Here is a 25,687-nt window from a genome sequence, read left to right as displayed (position 1 = left end):
AACTGTGCGGAGCAATTAACCACTCTTCGCAGATAAGATATTCGAGTAAATTACTCATACGACAAGCTTAGATTAACAATCTGCGCAAGCCGTTACTTCAAAAAAGTATTTTACAGGACGGAATAATAAACCAAGCTAATCTTCTCTTTCAAAATAGCCACTTTCCAACAAGGCCTTTTGAAGTATTTCAAAACTCGTGTTCTGTTGGGAAAGTTAAATAATGGAAGCTGGTGGAGAATTCTACTCGTGGTATGTTGTTTATTGCTTTGTTAATGCTTTCTTGTGTTTTACCGCCACCCTGTTGAACACAACAACAATCTACGTGATAAGAAAAACTTCATCGTTGCCGAAACCATTGAAAACGTTGCTCCTGAGTCTGGCTGCTTCTGATCTTGGTGTTGGATTGCTTGTTCATCCTTTGGTCATTGCATTCCTTATCATGAAGATGGAAGAGACGACGAAGGACAATCCAACATATAATATAATGACTCTCGGGATGTTCAGCCAAACGAATCCCTTTGCCTTAGCTTCGTTCTCTGGAGTCACAGCTCTGAGTATAGACAGATTCCTGGCCATTCATCTTCATCTCCGATACCAGGAACTTGTGACTCACAAACGTGTTGTTGCTGTGGTGATCTCAGTTTGGGCGTTCAGCGCGGTTCTTTCGTTAGTTAGGTTGTGGACCCCAGTAAACGTCATTTACCCCATTTTTGTCATCATTTTTGTTGCTTGTTTGATAACTGCAGCATTTCTCAATTACAAAATATACATGGCCGTTTGACGCCATGCACATCAAATCCAAGCTCTTCAAGCACAGCAAGTGGCGCCAAATGGCGAAGTGGCGAATGTTGGAAGGGTAAGGAAATCTGTGGTCGCTACAGTCTACATGTATCTCGTGTTTTTGGTTTGTTATTTACCAAACATGTGTATGTTGTGGATTACTGCCTTTACGACCTCTGAGCCAGCGCTGAATACAGTAATGAGGCGTGGCACCCTCACTCTGTTGCTTCTCAATTCATCCCTCAATCCTCTGATTTACTGCTGGAAGATGAGACACATTCGACACGCTGTTACGGAGATAGTTAGAAACACGTTTTCAAGTGGCACCAACTGAAAGGACGTGAGGGTGGGATGGAGTCCGGTTTCATCAGATTGAGAACAGTACTTTGCCTTTCGATGCGATCGTCGAAGAAGGACAATTTAGTCATACATACCTATAACGTGCCGTCTTTTCTCGGTAAGCAGTAGGAAATGAACCGTTAAGTTAGTGAAATATCAGTGCTAGAACTGAGTAAACAATATTTCATTATCTTTTTTTATAGAGTCTTCAGTCCTTCAGTATGTCTACGAAAGGTTTGCAATATATCTGTGTATGTTTTTCAATTAAAATTGACTGTGAAGATCAGGAACCGACTTATCACCGATTACGCCTGTACGTTCCAAGTGTTGTCATCATAAGACGTATGCCTAGTAATGAAAAAAGGCATTATGTGAAAACCTAACGAGACTGATTATTTCCCTTGTCGTTTTGAGGTCGTTGTTTTCCGTTTATCATGATCAGAGTAATGGACGCTTATTTCTAAGGATTTGGTACTTGAGACGGCTGGTAGGTTATGTATGCAAAACATTACACGCTTTTAAGGGCAAAAATGTTGAAGGAGAACGGTCAAGGTCCGTTGGTTTGCAAACGTTTTTTGTTATTCGAAATTGGCCTTAGAAGCCTTTCTGTAATTCAAATACTGTAGCTTACGATTGGCAAAAGGAGTATTGAAACTTGTTTGACAGAAAATTAAAGCATTTCAAGGAACAAAATGATCCTAAGGCAGGTTTTGCCACATTGCAATCAATAATCTTGGGCGAAGAGCAACTAAAAGTGTTCTTTTGTTTCGCTGTCTTTCCGTTGCCAACTTTTTTTTAAAGTACGTTAGTCAATGATATTGAATGAAATTGTGAATGGTGGTGACTTTTAAAAGGTACTGAAAAAACCGGTTGAACCTAAATATTGCAGCCGCTAGCAGGCCAAAAAAATTTCGTTGTCAATTTTGTCAAAATGGTAAATTTGTCAGTCTTTAAGAAGGAAATGGTTTAATAAATTCACATTTATTGATGGGCAAACGTCCTGAAAATATTATTACTTTTGAGTTTGGGAAGTAGGTTGAATAAAGATCCTTGACATAAGTCAAGCACTTGTGATGCTCTCTTTGTCAGTGAAAACGCAGGGGGCCTTACCTACACTTTTAGAGATCTAATCATGCTCCTTGGCCATCGTCTCAGTCATTCTTGTCGCTGGAACTAATTTAGCTTCCGTCCACTCTTTAATATTTGCAAGTCATGTTTGCGCGCAGCCATTTAATACAGTCTCAGGAAGGGTGAAAGATGGCTGGACGACCTCGTTTCTATTAAGACCGATGATGAAAACTTATCTCCAGTCATTAATAATATCTACAGAGCTAAGTTGAAAAATAAGAAGAAGTTATTCATAGGAACTGAGGTTATACAATACTCATACTTGTGTAGACGTTTGAGTATACAAGTTAGGTTTTATGAGCCTTGAGGCAAGAAATAAGGAAAGTTGAAAATTTTTAAACAAAAGTAAAACAAACGGAAAAGTACACGGCTGTGCCCAGTCTACATAACTCGAGATCTCTAACATGCGAAACGGAATTTAGTATGAATAATGCTTCAACGCTTTCTATTAGTTTTTCTTGACAGGTGATTTCATGCTATATACCACTTCAATGCGACGATGTTTGCGAGAAATAATTGCGTATGGTCTGCTGTATAATTTCAGAAAGCTTCCTAAAGAGCAACTTACGTTTTTTCAATGTACTTCTATGACCTGTTTAAACATTATTTTTTTTTTGTGATTTCGTTATGTGCCAGGGTTTTGAGTTTGCTGTGAATGACAGGGCACGTGACACCATGCATGAGAGTTGTGGGATTTTCTTGTTTTAATTACTTACTGACCAAAAAAGACGGAACATCCCCGCAAAAATCAACAGATACTTATAATCATTTAAAGTCTTTTTATGTCAATGTATTTTTATAGCAAAAGTTGCGGCTGCTTACTGAACGAAGAATGATTCTGTTTTGGGACATGGCGCATCAATTTCTTGAAGAGAATGCAAATTCAGAAATATATATTGGCCGCAAGAAATAAAATATTAGCCTACAAATATAACAATGAACAATAAAACTTTTATTAATTCTATAACGCAGTCTGTGATCTGAGTAAAGGTTGTTTGGCTGTTTTAGACTGTGTTATCGGGTCCTGAAGCAATTACTCAGTAAGACAAGAATTTAAATTCTCCCAGAAACCTTTGGTATACACACGTCATTCTCCTTTTAGAACACATATTCACTAAATTGGAAATTAAATCAAATTTCGTCGACGATGTTAATGTCATGGCACATTCAATTAGTGGTCAAACTTGTTCTACTTATGAATATTCATAGCAGCTGTTTTGAGTCAATGTGTCCATTCACATGGAGGATAATGAACCTAGAACGAAAAATAATAACTTGTTCTTTGCAGGATTTTTTGAAAAATCAGTTACAAAGAATGTTTTCCAAATATACCGCATAAAAAATTCGAGAGTACGTATAATTTCATCGGATGTGTCTGTTTGTCTTTGTGTCAGACCAGCATGGTCACGTGACGCTCTAGCTGGAAAAGGTTGTCATATTTGTCACCATAGATGAAAGATGCACACTGAACAGGCAATAAGATTCGTTAATCACATGGTGACGAGTGAGATTAGCCAAACATTTTACGCAAGTTTTGTCAAAATTCGAAATTAATAGAATTTTGACAAAACGCATGTGAAATTATTTCCCTGTTTTAAGCTGTATACCATTTGAATGCCTTTAATATATCATCGGTGACAATTGACGCTCTCAATCGCAAGTTTTTGGCTTGTTTATTGTATCGAGAAATGCTGCCATAGCAACTTTAAATTAAAGCTACCTAAAATTTTACGCCAAAACTTAATAATTTGTCACCCATGATATTAAAGTCTTTAATTACGTCTCCATCACCTCAACAAAATGACCTGTATTTCGAAGTCGACAAAGTAAAATTTGACGCGCCGCGTGAAACATTTGATTGAAAATCAATTTTCTTTGTGATCTTTTTCAAGCCCAGGAAGTTAGCATGAAAGGTATCCAGAGATCAGAAATCTCTCTTTTGTACTTCATTCATTTGCAGTTTTGTTCAACTTCCAGCTGTAAGAGATTAACTGAAGGTGAACAGCTGTTGCAGGAAGAAATCAACGATACTTCGGTCGCTTGGTTTACGTATGACTTAACGTTCAGCAATCTGTGATCTTAAGATTTTAACAACAGTGTTTTATCACGCCTAACAGTTCGTATACGGAAGGCTTCTGCAATTTTTCATTCAGTGTAACGTCAGAAAAAGTCTGTCAGTTATAATGAAACCAGTGTTTTATTCGTCCTACATCGTTAATATCGTTGTCAACAGTTTGTTATGTTTTGCCGCCATTGCGATGAACATTGTAACAATCCAAGCAATAAGAAAAACATCGTCCTTGCCAAAGCCTCTAAAAACATTGCTCCTGAGTCTGGCTGTTTCTGATCTTGGTGTTGGATTACTGGTGCAGCCTTTACACCTGGGAATTCTTGTGATGGAGATGGAAGGTATGACGAAAAGCAGCCCAGCGTATAGAAATACGTTCCTGGCGTTTGTCAGCCATGCAAACTTATTTTCCTTTGCTTCGTTCTTCGGTGTCGCAGCTCTGAGTGCAGACAGATTCCTGGCCATTCATCTTCATCTCCGATACCAGGAACTTGTGACTCACAAGCGTGTTGTTGCTGTGGTGATCTCAGTTTGGGCGTTCAGCGCGGTTCTTTCGTTGGTTAGGTTGTGGATCCCAGTAAATATTATTTTCGCCGTTTTTGCCAGCAATTATCTTGCTTGTTTGATAACTGCAGCCTTTTTCAATTACAAGATATATATGGCCGTGAGGCGCCACGCACACCAAATCCAAGTTCTTCAGGTGCAGCAAATGGCACAAAATGTTGAAGTGGAAAATGTTGGAAGAGTAAAGAAATCTGCGGTCGCTACAATTTACATATATCTGTTATTTTTGCTTTGTTATTTGCCAAACGCTTGCATTTTGTGGATTATCGTCATAAACCCTAACTTACCGCTCAACACTATTGTTCATCGTTATACAGGAACACTGGTATTTCTCAATTCCTCTCTTAATCCTTTCATTTATTGCTGGAAGATGAGACACATTCGACAAGCTGTCATGAACATACTGAGAAACGTATTTTCATGTCATAATTGAGAAAAGCCTCAAAAACTTGAATTTGTTATGTTAGGTTAGAATTTCTTAACACTGGAAAATTAATTTCTTTTGCTTTTGGTGGTGGGAGGGTAAGGGGTTAAATATCTCGTTCAAAATGCGAAATAAGGTCAACAAGGTCATCGATAACTTATAAATTTGGGGAAAAGATTTATTTTCCTACAACATTCTGAGAATTAACTTTCCCGCTAAGGCATCCGAACAGATTAAACTGTATAAGTTTACACAAACATACCTTTAAAAGGCCACATAACAGGGAACTGGAACACAGGAGACAACGTTATAAGTATTTTCTCAGTTAAATTCTCAGTGGGTGTTACGCCCTGCAAAGTTAAGCTTCTGCTAATGACCGAAAAATCTCTGACAATCCCTTGAGATGAACGTACTTTAAATGTTTCAGTGGCAGACGTAATCTGAAAGAGTCTCTTTAAAGGATAAGCTAGGTTCGTTGCATACAAAAATGTCGAACTAGGATCGAACTAGCCTTTCGGAAAGCCAACAACAGCTCGTAAATTTAGGGAATAAGATTGTCTTCCCTGAAATTTTCGGCAATTTAGTTTGCATTTTCAGCTAAAGAATTGGGTAACCCTGATCTTATTGTTGTATTGCAAGACATCATCGCTTTACCGAAATACTAGCTGACCATTTCTTTGCATTTTAATGACACCTTTGCCCCTTCGAAAACTAAACGGAATTAACTTTGCAGTCTTACGAAATTTGAGGCGATATAGCGGTTCTCATAAGGTCTTGTGTGATTGGTTTCATTGTGCAACCCTTCTGGAAAACAGTAGGGTTACAACCATATTTCTCCTCGTTTTACTATGATGGAGCATGAAGTCTTATTACCTTTACATAGCAAACAAACTTGAACAATAATTGATGCCGCTTCGAATTGAACGATTTACAACAAAGGTTTGTGTGTTTTAAAGAACTTGATGATATTTTACTTACGCTTACCCTATCTAGAACGTGCTTTTTTCCCCACCTCCATGACCTTGAAGGTATACGAGTTTTGACAGTAAGACTTGGAGGATTAAAAGTACGTCCAAAGATGTTTTGCAACGCGAAATTATAAGTTCATGTCACGTAGTAATTACGTCATGGTTGGCAAGTGGCGGCCATCTTGGATTCGCCATTCTGGATTTCTAAATTTCCTTAAAACTTCAGTAGCCGAAATTGAACAAAAAGTGATCAAAACCGATAAAGGAACACCAATATAAGCTAAGTGGCGACGCCTGGACAAAAATCCTCTCTTCGTTAAATAGCGTTTGTAAGGAAACCAATTGAAAGGAATTTCAATTCAAATTAATTCATAGAGTAATAGTTATCAAAAAGAAGCTATATAGATATGGTATTAAACCAGACGACGAATGTTTGTATTGCGATGAACATGATTCCATTGACCACGCGTTCGTTGACCGCCAAGTCCTTTGTAGATAACGCTATACACTGGTTTAATGCATTGAACAATTCTCAATTTACCCCAGCAGTGGAAGAAAAGCTTTCGGCATTTTAGCTGGTACATATGAAAAGATGTTTCAAAGAAATTTAACTACACGACCCTATTTATGAGATACTTTATCTATACTTGCAGGATGAACAGTGAAGCCCTCCTCCTCCTCCCCGTTTTTATTAACAAACATTGATTCAAGTACAAAGTAGAAAGCTTAATACGCTAGAAATATAAGAAAAGGACTCCTCCCAAATTCGCTCTAATTAGGCCTCTTTTTTATGTATATATGTATAAATATAATATTAGCTGAAGCCAGAAATTCTAATAACTGTATAATTATAACAATATATTATTGTAATAACTGTATGTAAATTGAAATGATACGATCAAACTGACTTATTGATTTCTAAATTATTGTAATATCAATGGAGTTTCAAGTACAGTAGCACGACTGAATTTAGTATGTGCACTGTGGCAGTTAACATTATAATAAAAACCAATTTGAACAAAACAACATGAGCTAAAAACACTTATAAAAGTTACGGTGAGAAAAGTAATTTTCTTCATTTTAAAAAGGGATTTTCTATTCTCTAAGAAACTACCTAACAAAACTTGTTTGCTATAGTAACACCAAAGTCAATTAACCGACCAAATGAAATTGTTTCCAGATAAATTAGCGAAGAAGTCTCGAAGTTTCAGGGCGTTTGCTCAAATATTCAAAGAGCTATTCAGGTTCAAAGTTGCCGTGGGCAAAATCCCCCCTTTCGGTCTAGATAGTACTCAAATATTTGATAATTTTGGGTATATGGTCAGTATACCCGAAAACAGAACAGTGATCGGGAATCGAGAGCTAGCGAAAGCTTGCCTATAGCTTATTACATGAGAGTTTTGATTCGAGGGCCGCGATGCAACAATTTTCTTATTTGGTCAAAGCCAGTCAGGAAAAGTTAATTGGTGGAGTAATTAAAGTACAGAACCAAAGGTACGTTCTAGATAAATATTTATGTTGCCAAGGCAACATGTTTGGTTCCAGTTCTTATCAGTTTTTCAAGTACCTTTTAAAAACGAGGGCGAGTGTTTCAGTGGGTTTCCAAACATGAGAAACAGATGGAAGCACGAGACCGTAGGCCTGGCCCTTTTATTGTTTTCGAGTGTTTGGAAACCCAACGAAACACGAAGCCCGATTTTTTTAATTTACTTCTCCAACGAATACAATTAGGAAATTTTCTGAGTATTTTGAGGTGCCTATTCGGAGAGAGTTCTTTGTTTCTTAATATTTGTTGCATTGGAATTGATAATTTCACCTACTTGTTAGGTTATCACAATTGTTGATTTTGTCACGGCTATCTGACACTCACTTGTTAGGTTTTCGCAACCGTCTGTATTCATTATTGATATCTTCCGCTTCGTGGTCATTTGATTGAAGTGCTCACTTTGATTAGTAGTTTGCTTTGTTGTGGCTGATAGCTTCAGACCGGCAAATACAAAACAAGACGAAGAGCTTCGCATAGAAACGACCGTACCAAAGTCAACCCTCTACAAAAACAAATGGGCGGCTTCCATTTTTTTTTGGCATGACAAGGCTTGCTCACGTTAAGATTGCCACCGTTGGAGCCAGGTTGCTTGTTCAAAGATTACGATCTTCACAAATGCCAGTCCCTGAATGTACCTTTAGTTGAGACGGATGCTTTAAGCCTAAACTACTCGGGATGACAAAAATTTCTTCAAGAAGTGGCAAAGCCGTCCAACGAGAGATATCCTCCAAAGACGCTTTATCAGATAGTGTGCGGCATGTACGTCGTTACCTGAGTGAAAAGAACCTCGGCGACCAAGAATTGAAGTCAATCAACAGGAAAAAGGTAAAGTTTGGCTTCGCAAATAATTGCTTAAGATATCGATTGAAAAAGTAGTTCAGATACTGATGTAAGTGTTTTTTTTCTTCCTTTACAGATTTTGTATCTTTCACAGCGCGCGCCTTTGACGCTGAGAGGAAGGAAGGGACAAGGTAAGAATTGATTTTAGTAAAAGTCATGTTGTTAACGTTGTTGTTGTGTTGGTTCATTTATTAAACGAGAAGTTCCTCTATAAAAGGGCAAGCCCCTCCTTCATTTCACACCTTTCTGGGCGTGAGATGCAAATTTAGATGCCGTTCAGTTGTGGCAAGTTGTTGACTCGAGCGTCTCTCAAAATTTCATAATATCACAACATTAATATACGATATCAATTTCTAATTTCCGAAAACTAAGCCAATTTTATCAGTATGAACCGCAGAAAAAGGCACAGTTAAGCAAGTTTTTTTGTTAATTGTTTGCGCTCTGATGGTTGATTGTCAACCGAAGGTGAGAATGTCGAAGCCAGACTCCTTTTATACCGAAACTTCCTGTTTAGTGGGACTAAAATTGGCTATGATTCGAAGCCATTGTCTGTACTCAAAGAGGGCTTTTGTAACCAGATCTCAATTGCTTTCCTGCGTGATGTCTTAAGGCGTTGCTTTTCGTGAAAAGAACTTGAGATCTGAGAGCTCTCTTTGAATAGAGATAATGGCTTCGAATCACCCCATATCTATGACATTATTTTATCCCTTTATAGACCCTTATGAACATGATATTGACATTCACATATTTTATTGTGACTGATCAAATATATAGGAAAAAAATTTTATCAATGCATTTAAATCATAATCCAGATCAGGAAAACAATATTTTTGGTTAGAAGATGATTAGGGATGGACAAAAGAAAACCCACAATTAAATTTTGATCTCTTTTTATGTTTTCCCCGGCCAATAACATGAGAGGGATTATCACACAACTGTGGAAGTAAAGTTTAATTAGAAAATTGTTTTCTCGGAAATGATATTTAATTTCCCCGTTCCTTAATGGGCGAATCTTATAAACACCGCTTGAGGCTCTTACATCTCCTCATTTATTAATGAAAAAAATTCAAATGAGCTCTAATGATGAAATCCGAGACTATTGCTTTTTTAGGAGCAGAGGGAAGGTATAAATGTAACAAACGACTTCAATTATTTCCTTGTGTTTGTTGTCTGGAGTCAAGCGAGTATTTTATTAAAGTTAAAGCTTCTGAGTAAGGTAAGCTCGATGTTTAACCAAATTTTGCCGCTCGAAAAGTCGCATGCATGGCTTACAAATGCATCTGTGCGCTTAAAAGGGGAATTATGATTTATATAATGAAAGGAGTTCACTGCGCTTCAATTAAGTGTTTTTATAGATCAGTTCGTGAGGCCTTAATCACCTCAGATTCTAATTTTGAAGAAAAATCTGAAGTTTTCTTCAGCAAAATGTCAGCTCTGAAATTTCGTCACCCTGGAAAACTAATTCCTTTTACTTTCGAAGAACCTTGATGATGTGTCGTTTAAAATGCGAAAAAAGTTCAGCTAGCATTTAGAATACGTAAAGGCAACAACAAAGAAAAAAATCATCGGGGAATAAGACTCCGTTCCCTGAAACTAATTTTAAGTTAAAGCATCCAAACTGATCAAACTGTATTAGCTTACACAAATATGTATTCAAAAGGGCACAAAACGATCTTGGAACACAAAAGAAGCATTTTAAGTATTTTCGTTATATGTTTTGGAAGCGTGTTCCTAATTATTCTCTGATTCATGAACCATTTGTAAAAATATATCTAAGCTAACATACTTACCTCAAACGTTTGATTCGCAGATACAGCCGTAGAAAACGCTTTTGAAAATATTTACAACCATCAGCGTTCAATGATGGCAGAAGCGGAAGGCCTGTATTCGTCGTACATCGCTAATTGCGTCTTCAACGCTTTGTTGTGTTACACCGCCATCTTGTTAAACGGTGCCACAATTTACGCGATAAGGAAAACTTCATCGTTGCCGAAACCTTTTAAAACATTGCTTCTGAGTCTGGCTGTCTCTGATCTTGGTGTTGGATTACTGGTACAACCGCTTTACATTGCAATTCTCGTGATGAAAATGGGTCATATGGATGAAAACTACCCCCCTTATAATACCGCGTACACTACGTTCCTCACCACGATGATTGTCTTTGCCTGGGCTTCGTTCTTTAGTGTTACAGCTCTGAGTGCTGACAGATTCTTGGCCATTCATCTTCATCTCAGATATCGGGAACTTGTAACTCACAAGCGTGCCATTGCTGTGGTGATGTCAATTTGGATTTTCAGTGCGGCTGCGTCATTTTTGTTTTGGATTCCAGAACACGCAAAGCACGTGTTAATATGTTTTACCGTTATTGAGATTGTTTGTATAGTAATCGTCAAATTACTCTATTACAAAATTTATTTAATCGTACGACACCACACCAATCAAATTCAATCCCTACAAGTACGCCAGGAAGCCCAAAATGGCGACGAAATGGCACATTTGATCAGGATGAGAAACTCCGCAGTCAGTACATTTTACGTATGTCTGGTTTTCCTCGCTTGTTATCTCCCAGGAATCTGTGGTAAGGTTGTTGCGATAATTTCCGGAGTCCCTACTGCAAAGACAACTCCTCTCTCCTTTTATAGCTGGACGCTAGTGTTTCTCAATTCATCTCTCAATCCTCTGATTTACTGCTGGAAGATGAGACACATTCGACACGCTGTCGTGAGCATACCAAGAAATATCTTTTTGTATTGCAGTTGAGGAATGGAAGGAATATGTGCCGACTGCAAAAAGTGCACTATTTTAATGTGTTTTCTCGAGGTGAAAAAGTTCTTGTTAAATCTCCTACCTGAAAAACCTTTTCTTTACAGCTGACTGTTACTAAAGAGAAGAATAAACTGCAAAGAACCGCGAACGAAAATGCTGCAAGTATATGCAGGATCCTTAAAAGACCTAATTAGCAAAAAATAAACATAAGTAACTGAAGTCAGTTACTGACTGTTACTGCCATTTTGAAAAGTTACGTATTCCTCCCTAAACGATCTCACAATTCCTCACTCGCACCAGACTCCACATACGTTCTCCACTCCAGAGCTATATGTGGCTTGACTGCACAAGTCCCTGAGAGGAAGAGTTCCGAGGTTCATAATGACTTCGCATGGTTTTGAGAAGGCACCGAATAAAAATAATATTGTTCTTTTAGAGGTTTCGTAACTTATAAAACCATATTATGTTGTAATATGGAGTACGTGGCCTTAGGACAATTTCAGTCGCTTATCTCTTGATCACCAAGAAATGTGATAACCATAACCTGACCGAATCTTATTCTCAATCAGTAAATTAACCTTAACACTATCCTGACGTTTTGGAGAAAACCAGAAATCCAAGGTGGCGGATACAAGATGGCCGCCATTTGACGATCATGATGTCATTACAACATCAAATGACGTCATCACGTCGGATTGCGGACGTCAAAGGAGACATCTTTGGACGTCCTATCTTATTGTTCGAATTGAACTATTTTCAACAAAAGTTTGGGTGTTTTAAAGAAATTTAACTACACGACCCTATTTATGAGATACTTTAACTATACTTGCAGGATGAACAGGGAAGCCCTCATCCTCCTCCTCCTGGTTTCTATTAACAAACTTTGATTCAAGTACAAAGTATAGTAGTAAAGTAGGCATATACGTCGTTACCTGAGTGAAAAGAACCTCGGCGACCAAGAATTGAAATCAATTACCAGGAAAAAGGGAAAGTTTGGCTTCGCAGATAATTGCTTAAGATATGGATTGAAAAAGTAGTTCAGATACTGATGTAAGTGTTTTTTTTTCTTCCTTTACAGATTTTGTATCTTTCACAGCACGCGCCCTTTACGCTGAGAAGAAGGAAGGGACAAGGTAAGAACTGATATTAGTAAAAGTCATGTTGTTAACGTTGTTGTTGTGTTGGTTCGTTTATTAAACGAGAAGTTCCTCTATAAAAGGGCAAGCCCCTCCTTCATTTCACGCCTTTCTGGGCGTGAGATGCACATTTAGATGCCGTTCAGATGGGGCAAGTTGTTGACTCGAGCGTCTCTCAAAATTTCATAATATCACAACATTAATATACGATATCAATTTCTAATTTCCGAAAACTAAGCCAATTTTATCAGTATGAACCGCAGAAAAAGGCACAGTTAAGCAAGTTTTTTTGTTAATTGTTTGCGCTCTGATGGTTGATTGTCAACCGAAGGTGAGAATGTCCAAGCCAGACTCTTTTTATACCGAAACTTCCTGTTTAGGGGGGCTAAAATTGGCTATGATTCGAAGCCATTGTCTATACTCAAAGAGGGCTTTTGTAACCAGATCTCAATTGCTTTCCTGCGTGATGTCTTAAGGCGTTGCTTTCCGTGAAAAGAACTTGAGATCTGGTTATGAGAGCTCTCTTTGAATAGAGATAATGGCTTCGAATCACCCCATATCTATGACATTACTTTATCCCTTTATAGACCCTTATGAACATGATATTGACATTCACATATTTTATTGTGACTGATCAAATATATAGGAAAAAATTTTTATCAATGCATTTAAATCATAATCCAGATCAGGAAAACAATATTTTTGGTTAGAAGATGATTAGGGATGGACAAAAGAAAACCCACAATTAAATTTTGATCTCTTTTTATGTTTTCCCCGGCCAATAACATGAGAGGGATTATCACACAACTGTGGAAGTAAAGTTTAATTAGAAAATTGTTTTCTCGGAAATGATATTTAATTTCCCCGTTCCTTAATGGGCGAATCTTATAAACACCGCTTGAGGCTCTTACATCTCTTCATTTATTAAAGAAAAAAATTCAAATGAGCTCTAATGATGAAATCCGAGACTACTGCTTTTTTAGGAGCAGAGGGAAGGTATAAATGTAACAAACGACTTCAATTATTTCCTTGTGTTTGTTGTTTGGAGTCAAGCGAGTATTTTATTAAAGTTAAAGCTTCTGAGTAAAGTAAGCTCGATGTTTAACCAAATTTTGCCGCTCGAAAAGTCGCATGCATGGCTTAAAAATGCATCTGTGCGCTTAAAAGGGGAATTATAATTTATATAATGAAAGGAGTTCACTGCGCTTCAATTAAGTGTTTTTATAGATCAGTTCGTGAGGCCTTAATCACCTCAGATTCTAATTTTGAAGAAAAATCTGAAGTTTTCTTCAGCAAAATGTCAGCTTAATACGCTAGAAATATAAGAAAAGGACTCCTCCCAAATTCGCTCTATTTAGGTCTCTTTTTTATGTATATATGTATAAATATAATATTAGCTGAAGCCAGAAATTCTAATAACTGTATAATTATAACAATATATTATTGTAATAACTGTATGTAAATTGAAATGATACGATCAAACTGACTTATTGATTTCTAAATTATTGTAATATCAATGTAGTTTCAAGTACAGTAGCACGATTGAATTTAGTATGTGTACTGTGGCAGTTAACAATAATAAAAACCAATTTGAACAAAACAACATGAGCTAAAAACACTTATAAAAGTTACGGTGAGAAAAGTAATTTTCTTCATTTTGAAAAGGGATTTTATATTCTCTAAGGAACTACCTATCAAAACTTTGTTGCTATAGTAACACCAAAGTCAATTAACCAACCAAATGAAATTGTTTCCAGATAAATTAGCGAAGAAGTCCCGAAGTTTCAGGGCGTTTGCTCGAATATTCAAAGAGTTATGCAGGTTCAAAGTCGCCGTGGGCAACCCCCCCCCCCCTTTCGGTCCAGATAGTATTCAAATATTTGATAATTTTGGGTACATGGTCAGTACACCCGAAAACAGAACAGTGATTGGGAATCGAGAGCTGGCAAAGCTTGCCTATAGCTTATTACATGAGAGTTTTGATTCGAGGGCCGCGATGCAACAATTTTCCCATTTGGTCAAAGCCAGTCAGGGAAAGTTAATTGGTGGAGTAATTAAAGTACAGAACCAAAGGTACGTTCTAGATAAATATTTATGTTGGCAAGGCAACATGTTTGGTTCCAGTTCTTATCAGTTTTTCAAGTACCTTTTAAAAACGAGGGCGAGTGTTTCAGTGGGTTTCCAAACATGAGAAACAGATGGAAGCACGAGGCCGTAGGCCAGGTCCTTTTATTGTTTTCGAGTGTTTGGAAACCCATCGAAACACGAAGCCCGAGTTTTTTTAATTTACTTCTCCAACAAATACAATTAGAAAATTTTCTGAGTATTTTGAGGTGCCTATTCGGAGAGAGTTCTTTGTTTCTTAATACTTGTTGCATTGGAATTGATAATTTCACCTACTTGCTAGGTTATCACAATTGTTGATTTTGTCACGGCTATCTGACACTCACTTGTTAGGTTTTCGCAACCATCTGTATTCATTATTGATATCTTCCGCTTCGTGGTCATTTGATTGAAGTGCTCACTTTGATTAGTAGTTTGCTTTGTTGTGGCTGATAGATTCAGACCGGCAAATACAACACAAGACGAAGAGCTTTGCATAGAAACGACCGTACCAAAGTCAACCCTCTACAAAAACAAATGGGCGGCTTCCATTTTTTTTTGGAATGACAAGGCTTGCTCACGTTAAGATTGCCACCGTTGGAACCAGGTTGCTTGTTCAAAGATTACGATCTTCACAAAGTCCAGTCCTTGAATGTACCTTTAGTTGAGATGGATGCTTTAAGCCTAAACTACTCGGGATGACAAAATTTCTTCAAGAAGTGGCAAAGCCGTCCAAGGAGAGATATCCTCCAAAGACGCTATATCAGATTGTGTACGGCATATACGTCGTTACCTGAGTGAAAAGAACCTCGGCGACCAAGAATTCAAATCAATTAACAGGAAAAAAGTAAAGTTTGGCTTCGCAGATAATTGCTTAAGGTATGGATTGAAAAAGTAGTTCAGATACTGATGTAAGTGTTTTTTTTTCTTCCTTTACAGATTTTGTATCTTTCACAGCGCGCGCCCATGACGCTGAGAAGAAGGAAGGGACAAGGTAAGAATTGATATTAGTAAAAGTCATGTTGTTAACGTTGTTGTTGTGTTGGTTCATTTATTAAACCAGAAGTTCCTCTATAAAAGGGCAAGCCCCTCCTTCATTTCACACCTTTCTGGGCGTGAGATGCAAATTTAGATCTCGTTCGGTTGTGGCAAGTTGTTGACTCGAGCGTCTCTCAAAAGTTCATAATATCACAACATTAATATACGATATCAATTTCTAATTTCCGAAAACTAAGCCAATTTTATCAGTATGAACCGCAGAAAAAGGCACAGTTAAGCAAGTGTTTTTGTTAATTGTTTGCGCTCTGATGGTTGATTGTCAACCGAAGGTGAGAATGTCCAAGCCAGATTCCTTTTATAACGAAACTTCCTGTTTAGGGGGGCTAAAATTGGCTATGATTCGAAGCCATTGTCTGTACTCAAAGAGGGCTTTTGTAACCAGATCTCAATTGCTTTCCTGCATGATGTCTTAAGGCGTTGCTTTTCGTGAAAAGAACTTGAGATCTGGTTATGAGAGCTCTCTTTGAATAGAGATAATGGCTTCGAATCACCCCATATCTATGACATTACTTTATCCCTTTATAGACCCTTATGAACATGATATTGACATTCACATATTTTATTGTGACTGATCAAATATATAGGAAAAAATTTTTATCAATGCATTTAAATCATAATCCAGATCAGGGAAACAATATTTTTGGTTAGAAGATGATTAGGGATGGACAAAAGAAAACCCACAATTAAATTTTGATCTCTTTTTATGTTTTCCCCGGCCAATAACATGAGAGGGATTATCACACAACTGTGGAAGTAAAGTTTAATTAGAAAATTGTTTTCTCGGAAATGATATTTAATTTCCCCGTTCCTTAATGGGCGAATCTTATAAACACCGCTTGAGGCTCTTACATCTCCTCATTTATTAAAGAAAAAAATTCAAATGAGCTCTAATGATGAAATCCGAGACTATTGCTTTTTTAGGAGCAGAGGGAAGGTATAAATGTAACAAACGACTTCAATTATTTCCTTGTGTTTGTTGTTTGGAGTCAAGCGAGTATTTTATTAAAGTTAAAGCTTCTGAGTAAAGTAAGCTCGATGTTTAACCTAATTTTGCCGCTCGGAAAGTCGCATGGCTTACAAATGCATCTGTGCGCTTAAAAGGGGAAATTTTAATTTATATTATGCGGAAAGGGGTTCACTGCGCTTCAATTAAGTGTTTTTATATAGATCAGTTCGTGAGGCCTTAATCACCTCAGATTCTAATTTTGAAGAAAAATCTGAAGTTTCCTTTAGCAAAATGTCAGCTCTGAAATTTCGTCACTCTGTAAAACTAATTCCTTTTACTTTCGAAGAGGCTTATGTGTCGTTTAAAATGCGAAGAAAGTTCAGCACGCATTGAGAATACGTAAAGGCAACAACAAAGAAAAAAAATCATCGGGGAATAAGACTCCGTTCCTTGAAACTTTAATTTTTAGTTAAAGCATCCAAACAGATCAAACTGTATTAGCTTACACAAATATGTATTTAGCACAAAACGATCTAAGAGCACAAGAGAAACATTGCAAGTATTTTATTATGTGTTCTGGAAGGTTGTTCCTGTTCCTTTTCTGATTCACGCACCATTTGTAAAAATATATCTAAGCTAGCAGACTTACCTCAAACGTTTGATTCGCAGATACAGCCGTAGAAAAGGCTTTTGAAAATATTTGCAACCATCAGCGTTCAATGATGGCAGAAGCGGAAGGCCTGTATTCGTCGTACATCGCTAATTGCGTCTTCAACGCTTTGTTGTGTTACACCGCCATCTTGTTAAACGGTGCCACAATTTACGCGATAAGGAAAACTTCATCGTTGCCGAAACCTTTTAAAACATTGCTTCTGAGTCTGGCTGTCTCTGATCTTGGTGTTGGATTACTGGTACAACCGCTATACATTGCAATTCTCGTGATGAAAATGGGTCATAAAGATGAAACTTACGCCCCTTATAACACCGCGTTCACCACGTTCCTCACCACGATGATTGTCTTTGCCTGGGCTTCGTTCTTTAGTGTTACAGCTCTGAGTGCTGACAGATTCTTGGCCATTCATCTTCATCTCAGATATCGGGAACTTGTAACTCACAAGCGTGCCATTGCTGTGGTGATGTCAATTTGGATTTTCAGTGCGGCTGCGTCATTTTTGTTTTGGATTCCAGAACACGCAAAGCACGTGTTAATATGTTTTACCGTTATTGAGATTGTTTGTATAGTAATCGTCAAATTACTCTATTACAAAATTTATTTAATCGTACGACACCACACCAATCAAATTCAATCCCTACAAGTACGCCAGGAAGCCCAAAATGGCGACGAAATGGCACATTTGATCAGGATGAGAAACTCCGCAGTCAGTACATTTTACGTATGTCTGGTTTTCCTCGCTTGTTATCTCCCAGGAATCTGTGGTAAGGTTGTTGCGATAATTTCCGGAGTCCCTACTGCAAAGACAACTCCTCTCTCCTTTTATAGCTGGACGCTAGTGTTTCTCAATTCATCTCTCAATCCTCTGATTTACTGCTGGAAGATGAGACACATTCGACACGCTGTCGTGAGGATACCAAGAAATATCTTTTTGTATTGCAGTTGAGGAATGGAAGGAATATGTGCCGACTGCAAAAAGTGCGCTATTTTTTTGTGTTTTCTGGAGGTGAAAAAGTTCTTGTTAAATCTCCTACGGCGGAAAAACCTTTTCTTTACAGCTGACTGTTACTAAAGAGAAGAATAAACTGCGAAGATCTAGAACCGCGAACGAAAATGCTGCAAGTATATGCAGGATCCTTAAAAGATCTAATTAGCAAAAAATAAACATAAGTAACTGAGGTCAGTTACTGACTGTTACTGCCACTTTGAAAAGTTACGTATTCCTCCCTAAACGATCTCACAATTCCTCACTCGTGCCAGACTCCACATACGTTCTCGACTCCAGAGCTATATGTGGCTTGACTGCACAGGTCCCTGGGAGGAAGAGTTCCGAGGTTCATAATGACTTCGCATGGTTTTGAGAAGGCACCGAATAAAAATAATATTGTTCTTTTAGAGGTTTCGTAACTTATAAAACCATATTATGTTGTAATGTGGAGTACGTGGCCTTAGGACAATTTCAGTCGCTTATCTCTTGATCACCAAGAAATGTGATAACCATAACCTGACCGAATCTTATTCCGGCTCAATCAGTAAATTAACCTTAACACTATCCTGACGTTTTGGAGAAAACCAGAAATCCAAGGTGGCGGATACAAGATGGCCGCCATTTGACGATCATGATGTCATTACAACATCATATGACGTCATCACTTCGGATTGCGGACGTCAAAGGAGACATCTTTTGACGTCCTATCTTATTTTTATAGCTTTTATACTTGCAAAGTTATGGAGGCCGGGGGAGTTGAAGGGGGGGGGGGGGGGGTGGGGCGGATGGTCCCAGAAGACATAAGAAAGATAGGAATAATCTGCTGAGCAACTGCTTTATGTAACAGAACTGGTATAGGGCTAGTCGTCGGCAAATCTTCGTCCCTTTATGTTAGTAATAATCATCATATTCTTTATGTTATTTACAGGAGAATTTAAAATTGTTTCAAATTCTGATAAAAAATCAGAACACATACAAAGCAAAATCAATTAAAAGCGATATTAAAAACCACGATATCTTCCGATAGAATGGAAAAGAAAAGCAAACTCATTGATTTTACTGCATGTACCAATAAACAGGCCTCAAGGACATTAGATCGTATTCAATTCGAAAAGGAGGCCTGTTTGATAACATCAAAGCAAACGGATTTTTTATATTTCTAAGTTCTTGAAATTTCTTTACGTTGAGTGAACTTTTATGAATTTAGAATTGTACATATATTTAAGTAGTTTTTTAGTTCCTGGCAGGTCCACACCAGCCTTTGGGTTGCCACAAACCGTATGTATGTATGTATGTATGTATGCATGCATGTATGTATGTATGTATGTATGTATGTATGTATGTATGTATGTATGTATGTATGTATGTATGTATGTATGTATGTATGTATGTATGTATGTATGTATGTATGTATGTATGTATGTATGTATGTATGTATGTAATAGTGCATTCTACAACCATACGGATTGAACTCTTTTAGATACGATTCCACAAGGATTTGGAACAGCTTAACAGATAACTGATACGGTCGGCGACAAACATGAAAATTTTTTTTAAACTAATTAGAAATGGGAACTTTGATGAATAACCAGAAATATGTAAGTTCGTTTGATGAAGATTTCCCCTTTTTATTTATTTATTATTTTTTTTATTTTGATGCTTAGCACCCTTAAGTTTTAGCTCTTAGTTTTTCAACACGTTCACGTGTAAGAACGCTAGAACTGTAAAAAGTTCGACTGCACAGTGTATAAATAAAGTGTATGTATGTGTATTTATGGTTTAATGTCCTCTTGGCAAGACCAGTGTTCACAAGTTGTTAATTGGCCTTATATCTTGTCAACAGATATTCTGGCAACGTGTCCTCTGAGTAAAAACTAAACTATCAGTTTATAACTTATTCCAATCTTCGGTAAAAAAATAAACAAAGAAACTATATTTCAATGGGGACTGATAAATCTTCTTAAGATGTTTTCCAGTTTATCTATTTTCCAAGAACTTATTAGTATTAGGAAACCCGCACCATGTTGGTTTGCCTAAACCAATCGATCGATCGACCTTCGCGTCAGACCAATTTCCCGCTTTTCCTGGTCTTACAGTTTCACTTACTTCTTTCCCCTTTCTCTTTTTTTTATTTAAAGAGAGATCGTTAACGTTTGTGTTTAAGCTTTCGTCGTTGAGAGATTCAAAATATTGTTCGTTGGGCGCCATACTGTAGCTTGAATACTTACGTGGCAACGAGCGAAGCAAATATAGACAGAAAATCATCGCCATGGATACAGATACCCGCAAAATCAACTCAGTGGGCATGCGTGCGTTCAACAATGCTGAATATATGGTGGCCAAACGAATGCAACATTGTTGTTTATACCTGAGAACAAAAGAAATAATGGACGATGTTGAAGGTGATTGATGGAAATGAAACTTCGTTCAACATGTTGCATCCGTTTTTTCTTAGGGAAAGTAAAGCGATCGAAGGCGCGCGAAAATTGTTTTCCCACGAAGAGACGCCATGCGTTGGCGTGGCCGCTCCTGGCGTTCGTTCGTTTTATTATCACTGAGAAAAATAAGGGACCGCTCGCAGTTCTATTAAGGTAATACAAGCTCTCACCATTTTCACAGAGTGGACCGCTCGTTTAATTTTTTAATTTGATGCCATATGTTTTTTTAATAACCAATCACTTATAGCTATTCTCGCTTCCTGAGTGAACGACATTTAATGTTGGTCGATCCTGAGAGCAATCTTTCACAACCATCTGTTTTAGGTGCAGCGATTCGGTGTGAAAAATATATTAAAGCCACAAGTTTACTCCAGCTATGGATAGTTAAGATGAGGCGACGCAGGAAAATCGACGATACTTGGTAATTACAGTTGATATATGTGACGTTCAATTAATTCGACTCAATTTTTGAGCATTTTATAGGGTTTAGCCGGCCATCTGTGTTCTAAAAACAATCCGTTCATTCACTACAGCCCCACTAACCTAAATTTATTTTCTCTTATGGACTACAGTTCAAAGAGGTCAAAGAGTCAGACCTGACTTGAGTTGAGTTTTCAGAAATTTCTACTCAGTATACCACTGTTTTCTCTCAGAACGTTTTAAATAATGGAAGTAGCTGAAGAATTCTATTCATCATACGTCGTTAACTGCCTCTTCAACGCTTTCTTGTGTTACACCAACATCGTGTTGAACATTATAACAATGTTGGTGATAAGGAAAACTTCATCGTTGCCAAAGCCTTTAAAAACGTTACTGCTAAGCCTGGCTGTTTCTGATCTTGGTGTTGGATTACTGGTGCAGCCTTGTTACATTTCCCTTCTTGTTACGAAGTTGGAACAGCAAACTGCAAGCGCTGATGAAAGCAAACAAATTAAACAGCTGTTCGTTATCATGGTGAATTTATTTTCATGGTCTTCCTTCTTTGGTGTCACAGCTCTGAGCGTAGACAGATTTCTGGCCATTCATATTCATCTCCGATACCAAGAACTTGTGACTAACAAGCGTGTTGTTGCTGGGGTGATCTCAATCTGGGTAATAAGCATACTTTTTCTGTTGTTAAGGTTGTGGACACCAGAAAATATTATTTTTGTCATGTTTGGGATAATTGATGCTGCCAGTTATATAACGACAGCATTTCTTAATTACAAGATATACAGGACGGTGCGACAGCACCAAACTCAAATCCAAAATTTGCAGGTACAGCAACTGGCACAAGATACTACTGCAGGAATTGCCAATAATGGAAGGCAGGCAAAATCTGCGATGGCAGTAGTTTACATATACATCGTGTTTTTGGTTTGTTATTTGCCAAACACTTGTATGTTTTGGGCTACTGCCCTAACGGATGAACCACTGAACGTCATGTTACGTACTTACTTCATGACTCTGATATTTTTCAATTCCTCTCTCAATCCTCTGATTTACTGCTGGAAAATGAGACACATTCGAAATGCAGTTATGAACATGTTGCGAAACGCGTTGTCAAAAATAATCTTTGCTAAACCGCAGTGAAAAGCGATTGATCTCGTTCGCAAAGTTATAGATGAATCGCATCCTCTAAGCGAAAGAAACGTGGAATACTGTTTGCAGCACTGAACATGTTGTCCTCTGCACGCCGCTCTGCCGTGCAATCAAACTACTGGAAGACTCCGTTAATTTAATAAGTATTAAAATATAGTCGGCCTTACCGGTATAATAAGCTGACTTACTTATTTTTTTAGGTAGGTAAAGAGAGACAACTCCAGAGGGTTCATTTGGTTCGTATGTTTGTGTGCACTCTTTAATTCAGTGCTGTGAGAAATAGCTTCACCAGCCGCAATGAAAGCCCATGCCCTCTTAACGCGAGGTGCACACGTGTATACTAAAGGGTCCTAAACGACCAAGCCACTGATCCGAACTATTGAATTTGTTCTCAGAGGCTCGATTAATTTACGCTGAATAATTGATGTTTAAGTTTTAAAACTGAAACAGGTACGTGTAAGCACAGATTAAAATAACAGTGGTACAGGAAATAACTCTTTCTGTAAGAAAATGTCTTGGCTATTTTGACGTCTGACACAGACATAGAAAACGGCATCTTGGTGCAGACATCACTTAATGGATAATATCAGGAAAAATTTGAATTCTACCTGCACTCTTCTCAGTTTCGGGTTATATAAAGTGGAATACATGCTGCTTTCTCATTTATAGCAGCTGTTCGGAGTCTGCATTTCTATTGTCACAAAGTAGGCACAAATGATGACTTTGGCTAAAGATAATTCGGAGTAGAATTTTTAATACACAGCAAGGTTTTTATATTTAAAAATATAAGGCGAAAAAGTCTTGAAATTCAAATTAGCTCTGAAGTTACTTTCAATGGCAAGATTCAATAAGCATGTAGCCATCTGTTCTGATGGCAGCAAGAGCAACAGAGTTTTACTGAGCCAAGTTCCAGCTTTCAACCGTTGAGGAGAACAGGCGTACTGAGAATCAGTACAGTCCGTTGCGTAACTCTTCATTTTTACAGCAAGATTCAACTATTTGCGCTCTATAAAAAGCTGACTCTATTGAACTCACTGACAAAGCTGAATAAGAGCTGAGGAAACGCTTTACCAATTAATAACACTGGACATTAGTTTTAGTTATACTTGCACGTGGAATCCTCTTTAGTTTTAGAATGTTGTTGTTATCATTGGGATCATACATACAGCTGTAACAAAAACATTTGGGGAAATTCGTTGAAATAAAATGTGTTACACATCGGCTGAAGTTAATCTGCCCGAAAGTAAGCAGTATGCAAGATGTTTGTCACATGGAGTTTAATGAACTGGCTCGCACGGGTCTCCTGCAGTTCATTGGTAGAGCATCTGAACTAGTAATCAGAAGGACATAGGTTCGTGTCCTTTAGGGAGAACTCTGATTTTCCTTTTCCGAGTGCCTGCGTCACAGCGGACTGAAAAATTCATTTCTCATTTATTCACCAAACTAACAACATAACATCTCATTTCACTGGTACCAGGTATAGCTCTTCTTAAAAGAGTACATCTTGGCCCCTGCCTGTTCCTGTATCTCAATAAGCAGATGGCAATGGCTCTTGAAAACGTGAGCCGGTTGATAGACCTGCATGACTCTCAAGGGCGGGTTTATGTAAAATCCCTTAACGTAAACTGTTACGTAACTCGTTTAAATTTTCACTGAAGCTCTAACCTAGGTAGACTTTCTTAAAGTCCTTCGTTACTCGTGTCTGGTCAAGTAGCTTCCGGCATGGTGGGTTGAACCAAAGCCGTCGAGTGCTCTCTCAAGCCGGCGACGAGAAGAAAAAGGCCGTAAAGTGTCATGAGATACCTGAAATTCATCCTTTGGTTGAACTCTTAATCCCCGTCTTGTTCGGACTCCGTGCTCCCCCAAGCACTGATGTATGTGCGCTTTTCTTTTCTCCCTTATATTAGACAATTCCTGAGCTCACTTGTATGAACTCTATATTCCAACATCTACCGTGTAGGAAGGTTAACTATGTGGGAATGTTTGAATTTTTCACTCATTTTACAGTGATAATTTATTTCTTATTTGACTTCTCAGGCTCAACTCTGTTGTAAGATGAGAATATTCTGATCTCGATGAGACTTCAGTGCTCTCTGGAACGTGGAGAATATGAACTGAATTGTTTTCTTTGTGGTTGTCACTGACGCTTTGTAGTCTTTTAAGGCTGAAACCCAGTAGCCTTTTCCAGCCAACCAGATAAAGAGGGGTGGGGTGGGGAATCTTCTTTTTTTTCTGAATTGTCAATGGCCAACCAAGCTTCTATCTTGCTCCGGTCAATAGTCTATCTGGGTTCTACTTTTTTAAAAATTTTTCCATGGACTTCATCCTTCGAGACTAGACTGGAAGCTTGATTCAGTATCGCTCCAACATAACTGATATTTTTCCATTGTGGATTCCTTGTAGGCTAAATAAGTTTCCGAACTTTCTCACAACGTAGGGCTGTTTTTTTCTCGTGACAATAATCTGACGTTTAATTACCTGTCTTAATTATCCGCGACTAACATTGCTTTCTTGAAAAAGAAATATTTTGAGTTCCTTTTAAGTTTGTTTCTATTTTAAGGGGGAATGTATCGGAAGTAAGATTCAAGCTACTGAAGCATCTGTAGCTTTCCGGTTGAGAAAGTAGCATTTTGCAATTGATGAACAAACGTTCATTGTTAACTAGAATCTACCTCACAAAATCTTCGGTGAATCGGTTTATGAGAGGCCTAGAGCGAATATAAACACTATTACACAGAAAAAGAATGCCAGACTAGAGGGGATATTCTTAACCAACAACTACAGTAATTCGAAGAAGCAATACGCCAACACCTCTTAGAGTCATAGTAAAATAAATTTATTAATTCGCTACCTTTTCTGTTACATAACAAATACACTGGACAATCAATTGAAATTTATTTTGCGTCTAGAAAAATTCTACTTGCAAATGTAAATATTGACCTTCCAATTGATCCGTAGCAAGATTTCCTTTGGCTAGAAATGACGAGGAATTGAAATGTTAGGCAAACCATTCTCAATGGCAAAAATTGAAACTACAGACCAACACTTAATTCGAGAGACGCTTGCCTCGGTACTTTATGGTTTGTCTGGAAAATCGTATTAAATAATGATGATAAAAAGATTACTGACGCCGGGCAATCGCTTTTTAAGCCTGCTAGTTAGCCCAATCAAGTTCAATCTGAATTGAAGCCTGCAGGAGGATCCTCAGCTTATCCATTAAGCCTGGTTTTCACTAGGACAAGAACAAACGCCGCTTAAGCAAGTGAGAACACCTGCAACGTTATAAGCATAAGAACGAGAAGAACGAAAACGTTCTTTCTTGTAGTGCTTATATTGCAGT

General features: G+C 37.8%; 4 protein-coding genes across 4 annotated transcripts; all 4 read left to right on the top strand.

Moving 5' to 3' along the window:
* Positions 1 to 4,465: 4,465 nt before the first annotated feature.
* Positions 4,466 to 5,312, top strand: LOC146458086 (adenosine receptor A3-like). Its single transcript, XM_085091116.1, has one exon. The coding sequence runs from the start codon at positions 4,506 to 4,508 to the stop codon at positions 5,310 to 5,312; it is 807 nt and encodes a 268-aa protein (XP_084947242.1). The 5' UTR covers positions 4,466 to 4,505.
* Positions 5,313 to 10,392: 5,080 nt separating this feature from the next.
* Positions 10,393 to 11,996, top strand: LOC146458085 (melanocortin receptor 4-like). The gene has a single exon (XM_085091340.1). The coding sequence runs from the start codon at positions 10,518 to 10,520 to the stop codon at positions 11,415 to 11,417; it is 900 nt and encodes a 299-aa protein (XP_084947466.1). The 5' UTR covers positions 10,393 to 10,517; the 3' UTR covers positions 11,418 to 11,996.
* Positions 11,997 to 16,646: 4,650 nt separating this feature from the next.
* LOC146458084 (melanocortin receptor 4-like) lies at positions 16,647 to 18,286 on the top strand. Its single transcript, XM_085091210.1, has 2 exons — positions 16,647 to 16,747; positions 17,337 to 18,286. The coding sequence occupies exon 2, from the start codon at positions 17,387 to 17,389 to the stop codon at positions 18,284 to 18,286; it is 900 nt and encodes a 299-aa protein (XP_084947336.1). The 5' UTR covers positions 16,647 to 16,747; positions 17,337 to 17,386.
* Positions 18,287 to 21,095: 2,809 nt separating this feature from the next.
* On the top strand, positions 21,096 to 22,501 carry LOC146458083 (melanocortin receptor 3-like). The gene is made up of 2 exons (XM_085091365.1): positions 21,096 to 21,187; positions 21,339 to 22,501. The coding sequence occupies exon 2, from the start codon at positions 21,433 to 21,435 to the stop codon at positions 22,336 to 22,338; it is 906 nt and encodes a 301-aa protein (XP_084947491.1). The 5' UTR covers positions 21,096 to 21,187; positions 21,339 to 21,432; the 3' UTR covers positions 22,339 to 22,501.
* Positions 22,502 to 25,687: the final 3,186 nt, after the last annotated feature.

Source organism: Pavona decussata, unplaced genomic scaffold, assembly GCF_977016875.1.
Source record: "Pavona decussata unplaced genomic scaffold, jaPavDecu1.1 SCAFFOLD_234, whole genome shotgun sequence".
NCBI lineage: Eukaryota > Metazoa > Cnidaria > Anthozoa > Scleractinia > Agariciidae > Pavona > Pavona decussata.
The sequence above is the reverse complement of the archived record's forward strand: the minus strand, read 5'-3'. Positions and strand labels throughout refer to the sequence as shown.

Excerpts from the sequence above, each read along its gene's own strand:
- LOC146458086 (XM_085091116.1), top strand. The coding sequence starts at position 4,506 with ATGAACATTGTAACAATCCAAGCAATAAGAAAAACATCGTCCTTGCCA.
- LOC146458085 (XM_085091340.1), top strand. The coding sequence starts at position 10,518 with ATGATGGCAGAAGCGGAAGGCCTGTATTCGTCGTACATCGCTAATTGC.
- LOC146458084 (XM_085091210.1), top strand. The coding sequence starts at position 17,387 with ATGATGGCAGAAGCGGAAGGCCTGTATTCGTCGTACATCGCTAATTGC.
- LOC146458083 (XM_085091365.1), top strand. The coding sequence starts at position 21,433 with ATGGAAGTAGCTGAAGAATTCTATTCATCATACGTCGTTAACTGCCTC.